The 19,451-nt window shown below is 34.5% G+C and overlaps 1 protein-coding gene across 2 annotated transcripts in view; it reads right to left on the bottom strand.

Annotated features, from left to right (window-relative positions):
- Positions 1-12,965: 12,965 nt before the first annotated feature.
- LOC114333973 (uncharacterized) overlaps positions 12,966-19,451 on the bottom strand; it is a 152,222-nt gene continuing 145,736 nt past the window's right edge. For both annotated transcript variants that reach the window (XM_028283976.2, XM_050643114.1), the window contains exon 6: positions 12,966-18,111. In XM_028283976.2, coding sequence (XP_028139777.1) covers positions 17,699-18,111 — 413 coding nt within the window. In that variant the 3' untranslated portion in view covers positions 12,966-17,698. The remainder of the gene's footprint in view (positions 18,112-19,451) is intronic.

Here is a 19,451-nt window from a genome sequence, read left to right as displayed (position 1 = left end):
GGACTTCCACAGTTCACTACTATATAAGTCACATGCAAGTTGTCAGCACTCAAAATCACCAAAAACGAAAAGTTTATAAAATAATTAATCTAATGAATGTCTTTAAATACTATACTACCTCAAAATCACGACAAAAAACAAATAAGAAAAATCAATAATTACATTGAGTTTAGGTTACTACTAATAAACAAAGTCTCCTAACCTAAAAAATATTCCATGCCTTCAACGTGAAAGAAGAATGACCCAACGTGAAAGAAGAAGAGGCCCTTAGCTCGGTTACTGCAATAGCCCCCAGAGGGCGTATTGCTTAGGACGAGACGCCAATACCTTTTATTCGATACATTTTTTCGAATTATGGATAGATGGCGCTATAATGGGAAAAAACAATTTATTGTGATTCCATAGGTAAATTATAGAAACGGTCTAATATCTCGAGAAATACATTTTCAAATAAAAAACCAAAAAATGCGTGTTTAATATTTTTCAAAAAACTATCGAATAACACTAAATATGACCCTCCACCCCATCCCCTAGGGGTGGGATGAGGGGTAACTTTAAAATCTTAAATAGCAACCTCCATTTTTTATTGCAGATTTGGATTCGTCATGAAAAATTAAGCAACATTTATTGGAAACATTTTTTAGAATTGTTAATAGATGGCGCTATAACTGGAAAAAAACTATTTATTAGCGCCAGCTATCAACAATTCTAAAAAATGTTTCGAATAAATGTTGCTTAATTTTTCATGCCGAATCCAAATCTGCAATAAAAAATGGAGGTTGCTATTTAGGATTTTAAAAATACCCCCCACCCCACCTCCAGGGGGTGTGGTGGAGGGTCATGTCTAGCGTTATTTAATAGGTTTTTGAAAAATATTAAATACGTATTTTTTGGTTTTTTCTTTTGAAGTGTATTTTTCGAGATATTAGACCGTTTCTATAATTTACCTATGGTATCACGATAAATTGTTTTCCAATTATAGCGCCATTCATCCACAATTCGAAAAAATATTTCAAATAAAAGTTGCTTACTTTTACATAATGAATCCAAATCTAAAATAAAAACTGGGGGTTTCCATTTAAGATGTCAAAGTTACCCCCACTCCTCCTCTAGGGGTGGAGTGGGGGGTCGGGCTTGATGTCATTCGATAGATTTTTGAAAATTATTGAACACGTATTTTTCAGTTTTTCGATACGATGATTATTTCGAGAAATATTCGACCGTTCCGCTACTTTTGGGACACCCTATATAAAAAGTATCAACTTAAAAAGTATCAACTCGGATAGCGCAGGTAATAACAGCTTGGCTTCGAAAGGACCAATCACAGGGAAGTATACTTGTAGGCTGCGCAGTAGACATCCATGTAAAACAAACTCATTTGATTTTCAAAAGCATCGATGTAAACCTCCTTGATGGCATCGAGCTAAACCTCCACCGCGACTTACCTGCTCTGTTCTCTTCCATTCACTACAATTGCGATTTTTCAAAAAAATTTCATCTTATGCCCTCTACCGGGGGTTGAAAAAATAAAAAATTCAAACTTATGATTTTAATTGAAAAGTTAAGTAATAAGTACATGTTATTATTATAAAAATGATATCCAATTTAAATATTTTTAAAATATGTCATATTTATTCTTCTACCCACTCCCTACCCTCCCCCTTAATTTTGATTATCTATTGTTTGTAGTCTTTTTTGGACTCAAATTTTGGCATATCTTTGCGCGAATCAATTTTTGCCCTGATAAAATTGTCTCTTTTTTGTGAGTGTGACCCAATAACCGATGAAGATGCTTCAGTTACGAGCTTCACGATTCTTTCTACAGATTGGGTGAGACAGCGATGTAGCGATGTCAATGATATTCTCAGGAGATCCGGAAATAATATTTTTCAAATCCTCTACTTTCAAACCTTGAAGTAATGGAGGGCAAGTTATTTTATTGTTTTGTCAATAAATAAGATCAATATAGTCATCTGCTTCAAAATTAATTTGTGGAATTTAATAAAAGGTCGGATATTAGATGAATCATTATTGGCCTTAGTTTTTGCATTGAGAATGCGACGATGTGCAAGATCTCTTATACAGGGTGTTTCATTGGGAAACGGAAATACTTTAATTGTGAATAGAGGTCACCGAGGCGGTTCTAGGTATACTACATTTTTTGCCATACCGACTTTTATAACCGAGTTACAGGGTGTTTTATCGATTTTGCCAATTTCTTTCCTAAGCCATAACTTTAGATCACCCTGTATATTTTTTTGATATTTGGTACACATGTGTCTCATCCAAAACCCAAACGACCGACATACTAATCACAAGAAAAATCCAGGTCCGGATTAACAAAAAATTATAAAGTAATTGTAACCTTAAAACAACACCCTGTATATTGAAATTCTGAAAATCTGTTTGCATATTTGAAAATAGCACAAAAAACTAAGTCTAATCGTTCGCTTCAATTTTTCGGCCAGACAATTTTATGACTTTAATTTTAAAATTATATTGAATTTTTTAAGAACTCTGATATTAAAAAGAGTGTATTATTAACTTTTAATTATAAATTATTAAAGCTATTGAATAAATGCTTATTTTAAAATTAATTAATACTTATTTACCACATTGGAACGACCCAATTATTAATCACAAGAAAAATCCAGGTCCGGATTAACAAAAAAAATAAAGTAATTGTGATCTTGAAACAACACCCTGTATATTAAAATTTTCAAAATTTGTTTGCACATTTGAGAAGACCACAAAAATCTGAGTTTATCGGTTTGCTTTAATTTTTCGTGAAGGAAATTTAATGACTTTAATTTTGAAATTAAATTAATTGATAATTTTAAGAACACTGAAATTAAAAAGCAGATTTTTAAAGCACTTTTAACAATAAATTATTAATGTTATCAAATAAATACCCATTTTAAAAATAATCAATACTTATTTACGACATTCGAATGACCCACTTACAAATCACAACAAAAATCCAGGTCCGGATTAACAAAACAATATAAAGTAATTGTAACCTTGAAACAACACCCTGTATATTGAAATTTTAGCACATAGGTATTGCACATAGGTATGAAAAGAGCACAAAAAACTAAGTTTAATCGTTAGTTTAAATTTTTTGGCCAGACAATTTAATGAATTTAATTTTGAAATTATGTCGAATTTTTTAAGAACTCTGGGAACTCATAATAAAAATGTCGATATAATTTCAAAAGTAATGTCATTAAATTGTCTGCACAAAAAATTAAAGCGACACATTAAACTTAGTTTTTCGTGCTCTCTTCAGGTGTGCAAACGTATTTTAGAAATTTCAATATACAGGGTGTTTTTTCAAGGTCAGAATTACTTTGTATTTTGTTGTTAATACGGACCTGGATTTTTCTTGTGGTTAGTAAGTAAGTCCTTCTAATGCTGTAAATAATAACTGATTATTTTTAAAACTAGTATTTATTCATTAACTCTAATGATTTATTAATAAAAGTGCTTTAAAAACCTGCTTATAATTTCAGTGTTCTTAAAAATTTAAATATTTTTAATTTCAAAATTAAAGTTAATAAATTTTTGCACAAAAAATCAAAGTGAATCTATAAACTCGAATTTTTGTGGTCTTTTCAAATGTGCAAACAATTTTTGAAAATGTCAATATACAGGGTGTTGTTTCAAGGACACAATTACTTTATGTTTTTTTTTATTAATCCGGACCTGGATTTTTCTTGTGATTAATAATTGGGTTTTTCCAATGTGATAAATAAATATTGATTGACTTTAAAATGAGTATTTATTCAATAAATATAATAATTTATAATTAAAAGGTAATAATACCTGCTTTTTAATTAGTCCTGTCGCCAGTGGGGGTACAATGGCCTCCTTAATTCAGATGGACTTACCCAAATTTTTTTATGTATTTTGACCCGTAGAACACGAATTTTTTGGGTAACAGTCGATTCGGATGTCGATAAGATTGTTATAAACCAAGAACTTGAGGAATCACATAACAGCGATTTCTCGCAAAACAAAACATTTTTTTGTATTTTTTGGGTCATTCTAAGCAAAAAATGTTCTTACAAGTTTTTTCGTAGGATGCATAGTTTTCGACATAAACGCGGTTGAACTTTCAAAAAATCGAAAAATTTCAATTTTTGAATCCGAATAACTTTTGATTGAAAAATAAAATAGCAATTCTGATTACCGCATTTGAAAGTTCAAGTCAAATTCTATCGGTTTTGATTACTTTCATTGCTAAAAATTAATTTTTTTATTGTTAAACGAAGCTATAAACACATAATGATTGAATGATGTTTTCAATTCATTTCCCATTTGAAATCGAACGAGTAGGCGCGCATACAAATTTTCTACGTAGATTTACGTACAGTAAAACGCATGCATTGGGCACCGGAAACACTATGTGTTTATGGCTTTGTTTAGCAAATAAAAACTTAATTTTTAGCAATGCAAATAATCAAGACCCATAGAATTTGACTTGAATTTTCAAATGCAGTAAGCAGAATTGCTATTTTATTTTTTAATCAAAAGTTATTCAGGTTTAAAAATTACACTTTTTCGATTTTTTGAAAGTTCAACCACGTTTATCTCGAAAACTATGCATCCTACAAAAAACTTGTAAGACCATTTTCTGCTGAGAATCACCCAAAAAATACAAAAAAATGTTTTGTTTTGCGAAAAATCTCTGTTATGTAATTCCTCAAGTTCTTTGCTTATAACAATCTTATCGACATCCGGATCAACTGTTACCCAAACAATTCGTGTTCTACGGGTCAAAATACATAAAAAACTTGGGTAAGTCCATCTGAATTAAAGAGGCCGTTGTAACCCCCCTGGCGGCAGGACTAAATGTGGCGTTCTTAAAAAAAAATCAATATAATTTCAAAATTAAAGTCAAAAAATTGTCTGGCCGAAAAATCGAAGCGAACTATTAGACTTAGTTTTTTGTAATCTTTTCAAATATGCAAACAGATTTTCAAAATTTCAATATACAGGGTATTGTTTTAAGGTCACAATTATTTTATAATTTTTTGTTGATACGGACCTGGATTTTTCTTGTGATTAGTATGTCGGTCGTTTGGGTTTTGAATGAGAGATATGTGTACCAAATATTAAAAAAATATATAGGGTGGTTCTAAAGTTATGGCTTGGGAAAGAAATGAGCAAAATCGATAAAACACCCTGTAACTCGGATATAAAAGTCGGTAGGGCAAAAAATTTAGTATACCTAGAATCGCCTTGGTGACCTCTATTAACCATTAAAGTATTTCCGTTTCCCTAGTGAAACACCCTGTATATGCGGAGGAGTGTCATGCATCATACATAGCAGAAGATTTTCCGGATGTACAAAATAGCCATTTCTTTGAATTGCAGGGTCTATAAAACTTTTCAAATTTTCAAAAACATGCTTTGTACCATTCACACATGATGAATTGCATTTGATCTGAAACCATAAAGGAGCATAAACCGTGGCAATAAATTTGGTCAGATCCTTTAATTCTCATGTTGGATTTTCAGTGCTAACATAAAGACGTATAATACGATTCGCCAACGTTAGCCATCTAGAATCTAGAATGACTTAACTTTCCAGGGCATTGGTTTAATAAATCCACAGAACATTCCCCTGTAGAAATTGCGACACAAATTTGAAACAAATATTTCTGATTGCACTTTAGTCAATTAAATCTACTTCTAGTAACTCACAGTCAATAATGTCACAGTTTACAACCGGCATACTTTCTCTTAGGGTCAGGCCATGGACTTCGGGGGGTACGAGGTTTGCAGCGCAGTATATCGTGCCCCCAGTTGTACATGCTATGGCATGCTGGACGAGCCATACAGCCTGTAGTCACTACCCCGATGTATGAGCGGGAACACAATACGCATAAATACTCATACGCTCATGAATCGCACCTGGCGAGTCATGAGGGCCTTCACATTTCACTCTTCTTCAACTGGTCTTAAGTGAAATGTTCTTTGATCTATCCTATCAGCCTCCCTTGGCTAACTCTTGTTTTCTTCCGACCCCGAATGGCTATTAGGTTTCCGAGGGCAGACGGGTCACTATTTTATTCACACTATCTATTATTTCCTCTTAAACTCGCCAACACGCATGGCAAGCGCGGCGTTTTAAATTGCCATTTTCCCTCGAAAAATGAAATGTCAGATAATAAAGGAAGATTACCCCAGGTGAGTAGGGTTCAAAACCCAGAGTCTCACACTGATCTATCAGTCTGTCCCACGGATTCTGGGGGGGACAAAGTTCTGACACAACCTGAGAAAAACACAAAGCGATTTACGATGAAAGTTGCAACGCTTAACGTTAGATCCCTGATGTCGGAAGACAGATTACTGGAATTAGAAAACGAACTACAGAACATTAAATGGGACGTAGTCGGACTCAGTGAGGTAAGAAGACGAGGAGAGTCTCTCGAAACACTAAACTCTGGTCACCTACTTTACTATATGGGAAGTGAACACATCTCTGTAGGAGGAGTAGGCATCATAATACACAAGAAACTCTCCAAAAATGTGGTGTTAGTAAAAGCAATATCTGAGAGAGTAATTTATATAAATATACAGTTAAATAAAAAATGTACTGTTAAGTTCATACAAGTCTATGCACCAACATCAACCCATCGTGACGAAGAGGTAGAACAATTTTACGAAGATATATTAGAAGCCATAAGAGAGAATAATGCCCACTACACTGTGATGGGTGGTGATTTCAACGCAAAAATGGGAACACAGTTAGATGCATCGGAAATATCTCTGGGAAATTTCGGAAGTCCGGGTAGAAATGAGAGAGGTGAAATGCTTTTGTCATTTCTACTAGAGAATAATCTTTATCAAATTAACAGCTTTTTCTACAAAAAGCTACACAGACGCTGGACATGGAGGAGCCCAGACGGCAATACCCGCAACGAAATAGATTATTTTATTACAGATAAAAAATTTATATTTAGAGATGTGACCGTTCTTAATAGATTCTCGACAAACACTATGACCATAGGATGGTTAGAGCTACCATTGAGATACCAACTCATTTAGATAGAAGCCATATATTAAAAAAGAAATACTTTCACTGGACACGCCCACAAGACGAAACAGCATTTGGAGACTACATTAATAACACTCTTGATCACACCATAATATCAAACGATGTCGATGAGTTGAACAAACAAATAGTTGATACACTTAAACTGGCACAAGCACGTTTTTGCCCAAAGACCAAACGAGATGAAAAGATCACTTTAGAAACACAACACAAAATAACAGAAAGAAGACAGTTAAAAAGTGAAAGGGACATTGATCCACAAACCATTAGGGCACTCAATAAAGACATATCGAAAGCTGTGAGAAGAGATATTAGGAAATTTAAACATGAAAAAATAGTACAGACTATAGAGCAAAACCGGAGCATGAAGGTAATGAGACGAAAAATGACGACAAGTAGAAAATAAATTTTCCAGCTTAGGGATAAAAATGGTGAGATAACAACAGACAGACAGAAAATACTAGGAATAGTCGAAGAGTTCTACACTATATTATACACAAACCAAGTTAACAATGTCATAAATCCAGAAAATAGACACACGGTACAAAACCAGGGATCTGAGGATATTCCAGAAATTACTCAAGATGAGATACAATATGCACTCCAAAAAATGAAAAACAACAAGGCTCCGGGAGATGATGGAATAGTTACAGAAGCTATAAAACTTGGCGGAACTTCTCTTCTGAAAAAAATACAAGACCTCTTCAATCTCTGCTTGTATAGTCAAAAAATTCCTATAGCTTGGAATAACTCAATTACAATTCTTATGCATAAGAAGGGTGACAACATGAACCTAGAGAATTACAGGCCAATTTTTCTACTTAACCATTTATACAAACTGTACACCAGAATAATAACCAATCGATTGGAAGCAAAATTTGAGCTGTACCAACCAAAAGAACAGGCTGGTTTTCGCCCCAACTACGGTACAAATGACCACCTACAGTGCCTCAAAGTCTTGATTGAAAAATCAATTGAATATAATAGACCTCTAGTTCTAACGTTTATAGACTTCCATAAAGCGTTTGATACTATCGAATTACCCGCACTACTTAAGGCATTGGAAGAGTGTCGAATTGATCATAGGTACACCAATATTATAGAAAATATATACAGAAATGCTACAACAACTATAAATCTGCACGGTCCTACCAATAAGATATATATCAGGAGAGGTATTCGACAGGGAGATACTATGTCGCCTAAGTTGTTCATTACTGTACTTGAACATGCTTTGAAATCACTGGAATGGGAAAATAAAGGAATAAATATCGATGGTGAGATGCTCAGTCATCTACGATTCGCAGATGATATTGTTCTGATTTCAGATGACCTAAAAACTGCCAATGATATGTTGAATGAACTCCGCAATGCAGCACGTAAAGTAGGTCTAAATATTAATTACCAAAAGACCAAAATGATGACGAATTTAGTTCCGAGCCATCCTTTAAAGGTAGAAGACGTCGAAATTGAAGTTGTTGACAGCTACATATACCTTGGACATACGGTAAAAATTAGCAGAGACAATCAAACTGCTGAGCTGCTAAGAAGAATAACTCTGGGATGGGCAGCATATGGAAGACTACGTGATATTTTTAAAGGTGATATACCTATCAGCTTAAAAAGAAGAGCCTTTAATCAATGTGTCCTGCCTATTCTTACATATGGCGCAGAGACACTTACCCTAACAAGGACATCTGCACGAAAACTACAAGTGACGCAACGTAGAATGGAAAGATCATTGTTGGGCATAACGTTAAGAGATAGGGTAAGAAACGAAGAAATTCGTAGAAGAAGTGGTGTAGAAGACATAATAAAACACATAGCCAAAATTAAATGGAAGTGGGCAGGACACGTCGCTAGAATGAGAGATGATAGGTGGACCAAAAAAATCTTGGAATGGAGACCGAGAGCGGATAGACGAAACCCGGGAAGACCACCCATAAGATGGACTGACGACATAAAGAGGATTTGTACCAACTGGATTGCAGCAGCGCAGGATAGATCTGAATGGAAGTTTTTCGAGGAGGCCTATGTTCAGCAGTGGACGACTATGGGCTGATGATGATACTTTCTCAATGCACTATTTGATTTCCTATAGTTCCTGCAAAAGCTCTTGGACTTTGAGTTTGACCGTCAAGCTTTTGGAAAATATGGTAAAGGCAATTTATTAGCGTGAAGCGGACAGATAAATCTTTGTAAAGGGCGGTCTAACTTTAACTCTAGTTGAGAAATTATACCATTTTTTCTTCCCGTATTTACCACAGTTCCCTACTACCACTAGTTCTTCTAGATTATACCTATAACTCTCTAAAAAGTTCACAATACTTTGACAAATGCTTAGAGCCGATCCAGAAAGGGGTACTGGTGACCTAAAAATATGGAGTCTGGCTCTTGAATTAATGAAACATGCTCTTCGAGTGCGGTTCTTCTGTGGGGCTTGCCTTCCATATTTTCGATAACGAGGTTTATCTTTTCTTCCGTCAAAATATATGGCCTTCAAAGTTTCGGGGGAGTTTTGCATAAAACCTTTTCTTGATTGATCTCTTATTCTATTCAGTTTGTTTCTTGAAAGTCCAAAGTCGCAGCACCCCCGCACCCCGAACATGGGACTAATAGACTAAACAAACCAGGGCCGCCAGGACTGGGCTTCTATTAATAATACAAAAAAAAATTTTTCGTTTTTTAAAAGCCTTTAGAGGGCAGAAGATGTAATTTTATCCAAAAGTCGTAATAATACTTTCTAATTGTCGTTACTAAAGGTAAATTTTGGTGGGTATTCCAATTCAGTTTGTCAGTTTTTTTATTTTGTGATTATTACTCCAACATTTTTTTTTTCGTTTTTCAAAGGCTGGTAGAGGGCAGAAAATATAATTTTATCAAAAAGTTGTAATAACATTTTTTTATTGTCGTTATAGGTCTGGATCCCTTTATGAAGAAAAAGTTGATTAATAGCAAGCTGAAAATTTGTTAGTAGCTTAAGGGTGTCTAGTCGGACAAACTTTGATATATGGGAACACTGGAACAGGGGAAGTTTTAATTGTGGAACAGGTTAAACATTTGGAACGGTCAGACCACGAAAACGTCACATGTATTTTGTCCGACAGAACTTCCAATTGATTTGTTACCCTTTCATTAAACTCTCATGCAAAAATCAGGCTGCTATTTATCTGCAAATGGGAATTATAATGAGTGGAACATGTAGAATATGTCAAATGACAGGAATTATGACAGGTGATAAATTTAGCAGTCTGATTTTTGCATGAGAGTTTAATGAAAGGGTAACAAATCAATTGGAAGTTCTGTCGGACAAAATACATGTGACGTTTTCGTGGTCTGACCGTTCCAAATTTTTAACCTGTTCCACAATTAAAACTTTCCCTGTTCCAGTGTTCCCATATATCAAAGTTTGTCCGACTAGACACCCTTAAGCTATTAACAAATTTTCAGCTTGCTATTAATCAACTTTTTTTCATACGCGGGATCCAGACCTATTACTAAAGGAAACTTTTGGTGGGTATTCCAAATCAATGTGTCATTTTTTTTTAAATATTGCGATAATCGATCCACCCTACTGTACGAGTACCAACTTTTAGTCTTCTTCGTCTAGCCATTCACGTCCACATCTGAACATAAGCCTCTTCAAGTCTTCCTTTCCATTGTTTTTTGTTGTACGCTACTTGTAGCCAATTTTTCCCGGCAGTTCGTTTCAGATCATCTGTCCATCTCATAGGAGGTCTGCCTCTGGGTCTTTTGTGTTCGTATGGTCTCTAGGTTAGAATTGTTCTGTGGCATTTGTTTATATCACTCCTAGCTACATGTCCAGCGTATTCCCATTTCAATTTTAATGATTTTTGTACCACATCGGTGCATTTGGTTTTCTGTCTTATACATGTGTTTGTTTTCCTGTCCTTAAGTGATATGCTAAGCATTGCTCTTTCCATCGCGTGTAGAGTGACTCTGAGTATGTTCATATTCTTTTTTGTGATTGCCCATGTTTGTGCGCCATATGTTATTATCGGAATAATGCATGCATCAAAAACTTTAGATCTAAGATGTAGTTGAAGTTGCTGATTTCCGAGTATATAGTTCAGTTGGCCGAATGCTGCCCATGCTAACTTTCTTCTTCTTTTTATTTCTTCCATTTAAATTTCCCTATTTAGTATTATTTTTTGTCCTAAGTATATTATATTCTTCAACTTTTTCTATAACTTTTGTCGTTTATTATTGTCACGGTTTCTTCGGAGTGCATGACTTTTGTTTTGTTTAAATTAATTTTCTGTTCTATTTTAGAAGATTCTGTGTGCATTTCTGAAAGCATGGTTTGCAGTTCTTGTAGGTCAGTAGCTATCAGGATTATGTCATCCGCAAATCGTAGATTACTGAGGTAGCGGCCATTGATGTTCATTCCCTTATATTTCCAATTTAGGTTCTTAAAAACGTCCTCTAAAACTAAGGTGAACAGTTTGGGTGATAGAGTGTCCTCCTGTTTAATGGTACAGGGTTCGTGTATTCATTTTCATTTAGGTAGTATGTAGCTATAGCTTGGTTCATAGTTTCTTTTATTAAGTTAATATATCTGCTGACTATTCTACAATTTTGCATTGCGTTTATTACGGCCGTGTGTTCTATGGTGTCGAAAGCTTTTTCGTAGTCTACAAATGCTATAAAACCTGAAACTTGTATTCGTTACATTTTTCTATTAATATTTTTGTGGTTAACAGGTGATCGGAAGTTGAGTAGCCTTTTCTAAAACCTACCTGTTCATATGGTTGCTATTCATCTAAATTCTTTGTTAGTCGGGTAGTTATGACTTTGGTGAGTATTTTAAACAGGTGTGACAGTAGACTGATGGGCCTGTAGTTTTCCAACTTTCGATTATCACCTTTCTTGTGTAATAAGATTACTTTAGAGTTGTTCCAGCTCTTAGGGTCTTTGCCCTGGTGTAAACAACTGTCTATAAGCTTAGTTACAATTGCAATTAGTTCCTTACCTCCTTCTAATATCATATCTGTGGTAATCCTATCTTCTCCATCAGCTTTATTTCTCTTATGTTTCCAATGCGGTAGTTACCTCTGAAATTGTTACTTTTGGCATTATTTCCGATCCAACATTTTTTATTAATTTCCGTGCTGCTCTCATTTTATCGTTTTGTTGATGTGTTCTGTAGAGTTCCGTGTAAAATTATTCTATTCGTTTCAGTATGCTTTCTCTAGTTGTGATTTCATTTTCGTCTTTTCCCATTAATGATATTATCTGACGTCGTCCTAGTGTCGGTCTAAGGCATTTCATACTCAAATTTTTTTCAATAGTTTTTATTATTAATTTTTCTTCTTCTTTCCTTTTTTGTTTTCTGATTCTTTTTCTAATCTGCCTATTAAGTTCTCTATATTCTTCGGTTCCCTTTTTGTTAGATTTATTTAAGAATTATTTGAGAATTTATATTTCTCTCTCCGATTCATTGTGTGTTGTTTTTGTTTTTTTCAGTTGCAGAATGCTTTTGTTTACTGTTTCGGTTATAAGGTTATGCAAATCATCAATATTATTTGAGTTTATCTGCTGCATGTTAACTTGATTTAATGCATGCATCATCTTTTTATTAAATACAGGTTTTACTACTACCTTACCTACTTTTAATACAGGTACTAAAATATGAATACGAAACACGTTTCTTTTCTGAAAATTTACTATGTGTTACTTTTGAAAAAAAAAGTATGAGTGGTATAGTTTATTTTTGAAGAAAGGAAAAGAAAGAACAGGATTACCTTAGAAATCAGCGGGTATTAATAAGCTATAAAGGGAAAGAAAATAATATTTTATATTTCATATTATGCCTCTTCTAAGCTATAGAAAGAAGAGGGATTTTGCTAGAAAAAGGTAAACATTTTTTTAAAAACTATAGTTAATTGTTAAAAATATAATTTATTTGTACAATATATACATTAGATTTTATTAAACATACAATACATGAAAAATATACAAAATTTCGTATTATCGTATTTTATATTTCGTATGACTCACATTGCATCAGCACCAGAGTAAAATTGTAATTGTTCAAAAAGTTGTTTGTGTGTCTCGTTTAATTTTTTAATACCTTCTGGGAACAATAAACTGTTTTATTTTTTCGATCTGTCATATTTTTCTTAGATCTCTAATTTTTTGGTAACTTGTCTGGTATATAGAATAACTCTTCGGAGCAGCGGTTGATCGAGTAAAGATAGTGATGATGATATTCAACCTCCGATTGGGGAGAAGGCACTTAAAGAATACGTTTACCCATATGAAACTAATTAATTGCATTGTAACGTTAAGCTCAAGCTTTATATTCCTAAGACCAAGAACATAAGATTAGGCGGGGCAAATATATAAGAACTTGGATGTTAGAGATCATATGGAAGAAGAAGTCGACTCCTTTGTAGTGATGTTGATTATAGTTATTTTTGAGTATTCGTTACAAATCGTTACTTTTGTATAAAGTAATCATTTACAGTATTCGTTACTTTGATTACTATGATTACTTTTGTTACTTTTGTATTTGAGTACCGGTAATCATATCGAGAATCGTATTTCTCAGTAGGTAGGTATTTTGTATAGGTATTCCGATATAATAAAGACCTTCACGAAGTACGAAGTAATCAGAGTAATCAAAGTAGATACAATAGTCTTTACTCGCTCTGATACGATTGGTACGAAGTAACGAAGTAATCAGAGTAATCAAAGTATATACAATAGTCGTTACTCGCTCTAATACGATTGGTATGAAATAAAGAAGTAATCAGAGTAATCAAAGTAACGATTTGCCTCTCTGTATAGTAATCGTTACTTTCGGTATTCGTAAGTAACGAGTACTTTGTAACGAATAGTTACTTTTTCAACATCACTACTCCTTTGTATACATAGGAAGCGTTGTAATAGCGGATACAGGGTCCTGAATGATGTTAAACATCGCATTAGGAAGGCCAATGCTGAATTTGTTCCACCGTATCTGAAGAAAGAGATATACCTCCTGAAATACCAATATTCGCACCTTCAACACCAACGTAAATTTTGTTGTAGGTATTTTAGACCTGTGAGATCTGGAAAATAGATCGAAGAATAAAATCTCAGTTTCAGGTGTTTATCGATAGTACCTACTCTCAGACCTTTTTAGAGACCTTTTTAAATGAATAATTGTGGAGGGAGATAGGAAGAACCAGTGCTTAAATGAAAATAACAGAAAGGAAGTGGAGGCCTTAATAAACACTCTAAGGGCCGGCCGGTTGTTCGAACTCTAATCAAGAAGTTAATTATAATTAAGTCCCCTTAACAACCATCAAATAAAAACACCCCTCATTCGTACGTCAATCAGTTGATTGTAATCAATTATGTTAATTATCATTATGATAATTAACATAATTGATTGATTAATTAATTATTAATTAAAATAACAGTTATTAACATAATTGATTAATAAATCTCATAATTGTAATCAATTATGTTTTCAGCAACCCAAAGTTGACATTGACAGTTGGTGACAGTAATTAAATATTTGATAAGGATTCAGTGGCGGCTCGTGATTTTTACAATAGGGGAGGCTATACCTAACTAAAATATCTAGACAAATTTGCACTAGCAAAAAAAATCCGCAAAAAAAAACTAATTTAAGGCCCCATTTTTTTGACCATTTTTTATTTACATTTTATAATATCTTCATAATATATCATTTTAAAAATAGTTAGTCTAATTGTAAAAGTGTATTACCAAAGTTTGTGTCGTTTATTTGTTAACAATTCTATCTCTGTAAGTGATATACATATCAAAATAAATACAGATTTGAAGTTTTGCAGTCCATACAGGTTGAAGGTTCACATTTTTTACGATACTCAACTGAATTTTTTTAATTCTAAAAACGGCCTACTGCGAATCCAAAAACACATTAAATTACCGATATTTGGCTTTGCATTACAGATATCGGAAAAAGTTATTTGAACAAGTTGTTCCAAATATTATTCTAGTCCCACATTCCAAAGTTCATCACAAAATTCGCACTTTTAGTTTTTTTCATTATTTGTAGTCAGGATCCTAAAATCGCAGAGGAGGATGCTGGCCGATTAGCTGCCCTTGCCCAATCTCCGGGCAGCGTGTGCGTTAAGCGATAATGCAGCTCTAAGGAGACCAGGGCCTCGGTTTTTGACCCTTCGCTTCGTTATCGAACGTATTCGCTACGTATACTAAACAGATACGAAGCGAATACGTTCGATAACGAAGCGAAGGCTCAAAAATCGAGGACCGGGTCTCCTTAAACCATCCTTAAACGCTGCTGGGCTGCGCGGAGCATTAGCAAGTGAGATTTTCCAGCCAGCACCCTCCTCTGCGATTTTAGGATCCTGACTACAAATAATGAAAAAACTAAAAGTACGAATTTTGTGATGAAATTTGGTATGTGGGGTTAGACTATTATTTGGAATAACTTGTTCAAATAATATAACTTTTTCCGATATCTCTAACGCGAAGCAAAATAGCAAAGTAAACAAAACAGTCTGGCATGTGTAAAAAATTTATGGGGAGGCTAAGCCTTTCTTGCCTCCTCTGACCAGCCGCCACTGTAAGGATCAGTTTATTCCATTTTTGATTAGCGTTCGAACAACCGGCCCGTAGTATATCAGGTGTTGCTATTAAAAAGAAAGCTCTTTGAGCTGGAATCCTCAAGGAACAAGAAAGGGAGATAAATATCGAGCTAGGTGTAGGAGGACTATTGACAAGAAAGCACGAAGTATTGGGAAGACTTGAGGTGAGCTGAGGAACTGGATGGGAGATTCTACTGGATGCTCTATGCTCCTTAGAAAGGTCAACGGAAAAAGATCAGGTAAGTCAAGTCTTCCTTATAGAATAATTCTCGGTAGTCTGTTGTTCTCCATTCTTTGGTGACTATACCTTTAACGTCATAGTCTTTCCCGTCTTATTACAACTTGGATAATATACTCTTATATCTTGGATTCTTATATGTTGTCTCTTCTTGTTCTGTAGTCTATGCTTCTTAGTATGTTAATTTCTGCTATCCAAAGCACACTTTGGATTTTATTCGTATCTTTTCGTTTCTATTTGATCTATTACAAATTAGGTGTATTCTAATAATTATACTGTCTGCTTTTATGCAGGCACCATAAATTTCAAATTTTCTCGACATTCCCAAGTCTATAACGCCAGTCAGTCCTATACATTGCCAACCGTTGCCAGTTTGCTGTCCTATGTTTCTCCCATCCTCATCCACACCATCCTTCCATCTGAGTTTTGGCCTACCCCTATTTCTACTTCCCACAGGTTGTGACAAGAATTCTTCTAGTAGGGTTGTTCTGCTGTGATCTTGCTAGATGTCCTGCCTATCTTAGTCTTTCTGTTCTTATAAGAGATACAACGTCTTTACCACCAAATTTTTGTTTATATCTGTGGTATACCTCGTAGTTGTACCTCCTTCTACGAACACCATTTTCACAGATACCACCGAATATTCCTCTCAGGATCCTTCGTTCAAATATAAGCAGAAGGTTTTCATCTGCCTCGGAGATGGTCCATGCCTCTGATCCATATGTCAACAAGGGTTTTGTATATGGTTATTTTTGTTTTTTGGCTTAAGTTTCTGCTTCTCATTATGTCTACTCAGACCAAAATAGCAATTGTTTGCTAGAATTATCCTTCGCTTGATTTCTTCCGTCATGACGTTCTCCTTGGTGATCAGGGAGCCTAAGTATGTGAATTTGTCCACCACTTCAAAGGTAGAGTTATCAACCGTGAATTGGTGACCGATGTTTCTGTCTCTATTGTTGGGTGCTGATGCCACCATCTTAGTTTTCTCCTCGTTTACTTGCAGGCCCATATTTTTTGAGGCATTTGAGAATGTGGTATACATTTCTTCTAGCTTGCGTGTTGTGAGGGTGGTAAATGTAATATTTAAATATTCCATCAACGTATGCCTTTAGCGACTTCTAACGAGGAAAGAGGAAGTGAGCTGTAATCACGATTAAGTAAACTATTAACCCAGGTATATCTGTACCATCGGGGGATGCTAGGAATCTATTCTACTAAGGCATCAGCAATGTACCGGTCTAAACCGCTAGCACTGTATACTAGCAGTAGGCTATCTATTAGTAGACTTCCAGTTTCATTAGTTGTTTCATGGATCATGGGGGCTATGCTTACCTATTGTTACCATGTAGGTATTCGAGTTATTTTCCAATCTTAGCATTCATGTCCCCGATTATTATTTTTATGTCATATTTTTGGTGACTGATTGTATGCGGTGTCTAGATGTCGTTAAAATATTTCGTTTTCTTCTACGTCCTCTTCTTCCGAAAACAGTGAATGTTGATAATTGTGATATTAAATAACTTTGATTTAATTTGTAATTTACACTATACATATAATGAAGCCCTCTTAGGACATCTTAGAAAAGAAGAATTAATATGACACCTAAATTGCTGGTAGACACATAATTATTGGGAAATCAAATATACAATAAATCAAAAGAAATGGTCTCAGGAGCATCATTTCTGGTAACCAAACACTTCTTTTAAAGTCCAATAACTCAACATATAAGTAAAAGAATCTATGGACGGTTTTGATTATCACAGGTTTTTTCAAACTTATATAATAGTTATTTCATAGAGCAACATCTCTATATTTCTGTACATCCTCAGCAGAGGTATTAGTGGTATTTGTTAGAGAGTTTTTACTCGAGAATTTGTCAATTTTCTTTTTATATATCAAAAAGTCGGGACCATCCAATGGGCCGTAGTAGATAGGAACTCCATAATTCGCAATGGGCTGGGCGTAAAATCCTGTCCGATTTTTGATAATATGGCTACTTTTGTTAATTACATTTAAAGCGTCTACTGATTGACATTTTTTTAACTTCGACGTTTTCGGAGGAATGTCGTTGTTCGGAATAATTGCACTGCTCGTTTCTGATATTGTTTCGGTTAACCAGGGCTGGTACTGATGGTTTAGTTTTTCGCTTAGTATGGTGTGCTCTTCTAGAAGTCGTAGGTCCATCAGAGATTGCGCTCTTTTATCTGAAAAATAAATATAATGTAGTTAATTATTTTCAAAATGGTATAATATAAGATAAGAATAGATTTTGTAAGTCAAAAAGCACGTATTCAGTATGATGGTGCTCTCTGCAACTGCTCCAATCGATACGGCATATGCGCTCCTCTACATATAAACTGCCATCGATTGGAGCGCCGAGATGGAGCACGCACTGTTCCACGGTCCGGGAGCGCCAGCATAGTGGATACGTGCCTTTAGAGGCCACTGACTGAATTATATTGTCCAAGACTTAAACATCGATAATATGGAGATTCTAATATGGGCTTTTAAAATCAACTTTAACAGTACCATATAAACCGTGAAAATACAGGGTTTCCTTGCTTAATGTATACTGACGATGTAGTGTTAGTAGGAAATATTGAAAGCGATTTAGAAGAAAAACTGGAAACTAGAACAGTGTAGGTAGACAAGCTTTTGAGGAAAAAGTTTTAAAACTTGTTATGAAAAAATACAGTAGGTATTTGGATTGTTCATTTGAAGAGGGAGTTACTACAAATAAAATGATATCTTTCTCTACTCGATTACTACATGATAACCAAATCAGTTATCTAAGCACGGAAAAATATACGTGAAATGCAAAAAATATATTGTTTAGATACTAACAAGAATTTATTATAGCTACTCCAAACAGAAATTTGGAGCTCTATATTAAAAAAATGGATAAAACAGGCAATTATTTTCAGAAAGAAAAATAACACTGGACGTTGCAATTAATTTTTTACTGCACTCGATGATTATATAATTAGGCTCAGGGATAAATTTGATTACTTCGAATGGCCCGCCAAAGAAAAATTCCCCGAATCTGACTATAAAGACCTATCTCAGAGAACCAGACGTAGAAGCTCACGTCAAACTTTTTTTGGTGATTCTGCATCATCAATCCAAGTGAATGGAAAAGAAAGAGTCAGAGTCGAAACCTTTATCCCAATAATTGATACCCTGGGCGTTCATCTAAAACATCGATTTAGCTATTTTATCGTAAAAGAACATTAGTCAACGCTTTGCATTATTGCATTATTTTTTCGCTTGAAAACTTTCAATTCCGAAGAGTTGAGATAAAGTTGCAAGGAATTTGCTGAAATCTATTAAGTATGAAGACATAAACGAGAAAGAGTTAGAAGTGGAATGTCTGCATTTAACAGAATACTTGAAAATTAATCAAAGTAAAAATTAACGAACTACATAATAATATTCTGGAAATATATCATCTTTTAAAAGAGAACAAAATTGAAGACATATTTCCTAATGTAGAAAGGGCACTGAGAATCTTTTTAAGCACGATGATAAAAAACTGCAGTGGGGA

The sequence above is a fragment of the Diabrotica virgifera genome, chromosome 2, assembly GCF_917563875.1.
Source record: "Diabrotica virgifera virgifera chromosome 2, PGI_DIABVI_V3a".
NCBI classification, from domain to species: domain Eukaryota; kingdom Metazoa; phylum Arthropoda; class Insecta; order Coleoptera; family Chrysomelidae; genus Diabrotica; species Diabrotica virgifera.
The sequence above is the reverse complement of the archived record's forward strand: the minus strand, read 5'-3'. Positions and strand labels throughout refer to the sequence as shown.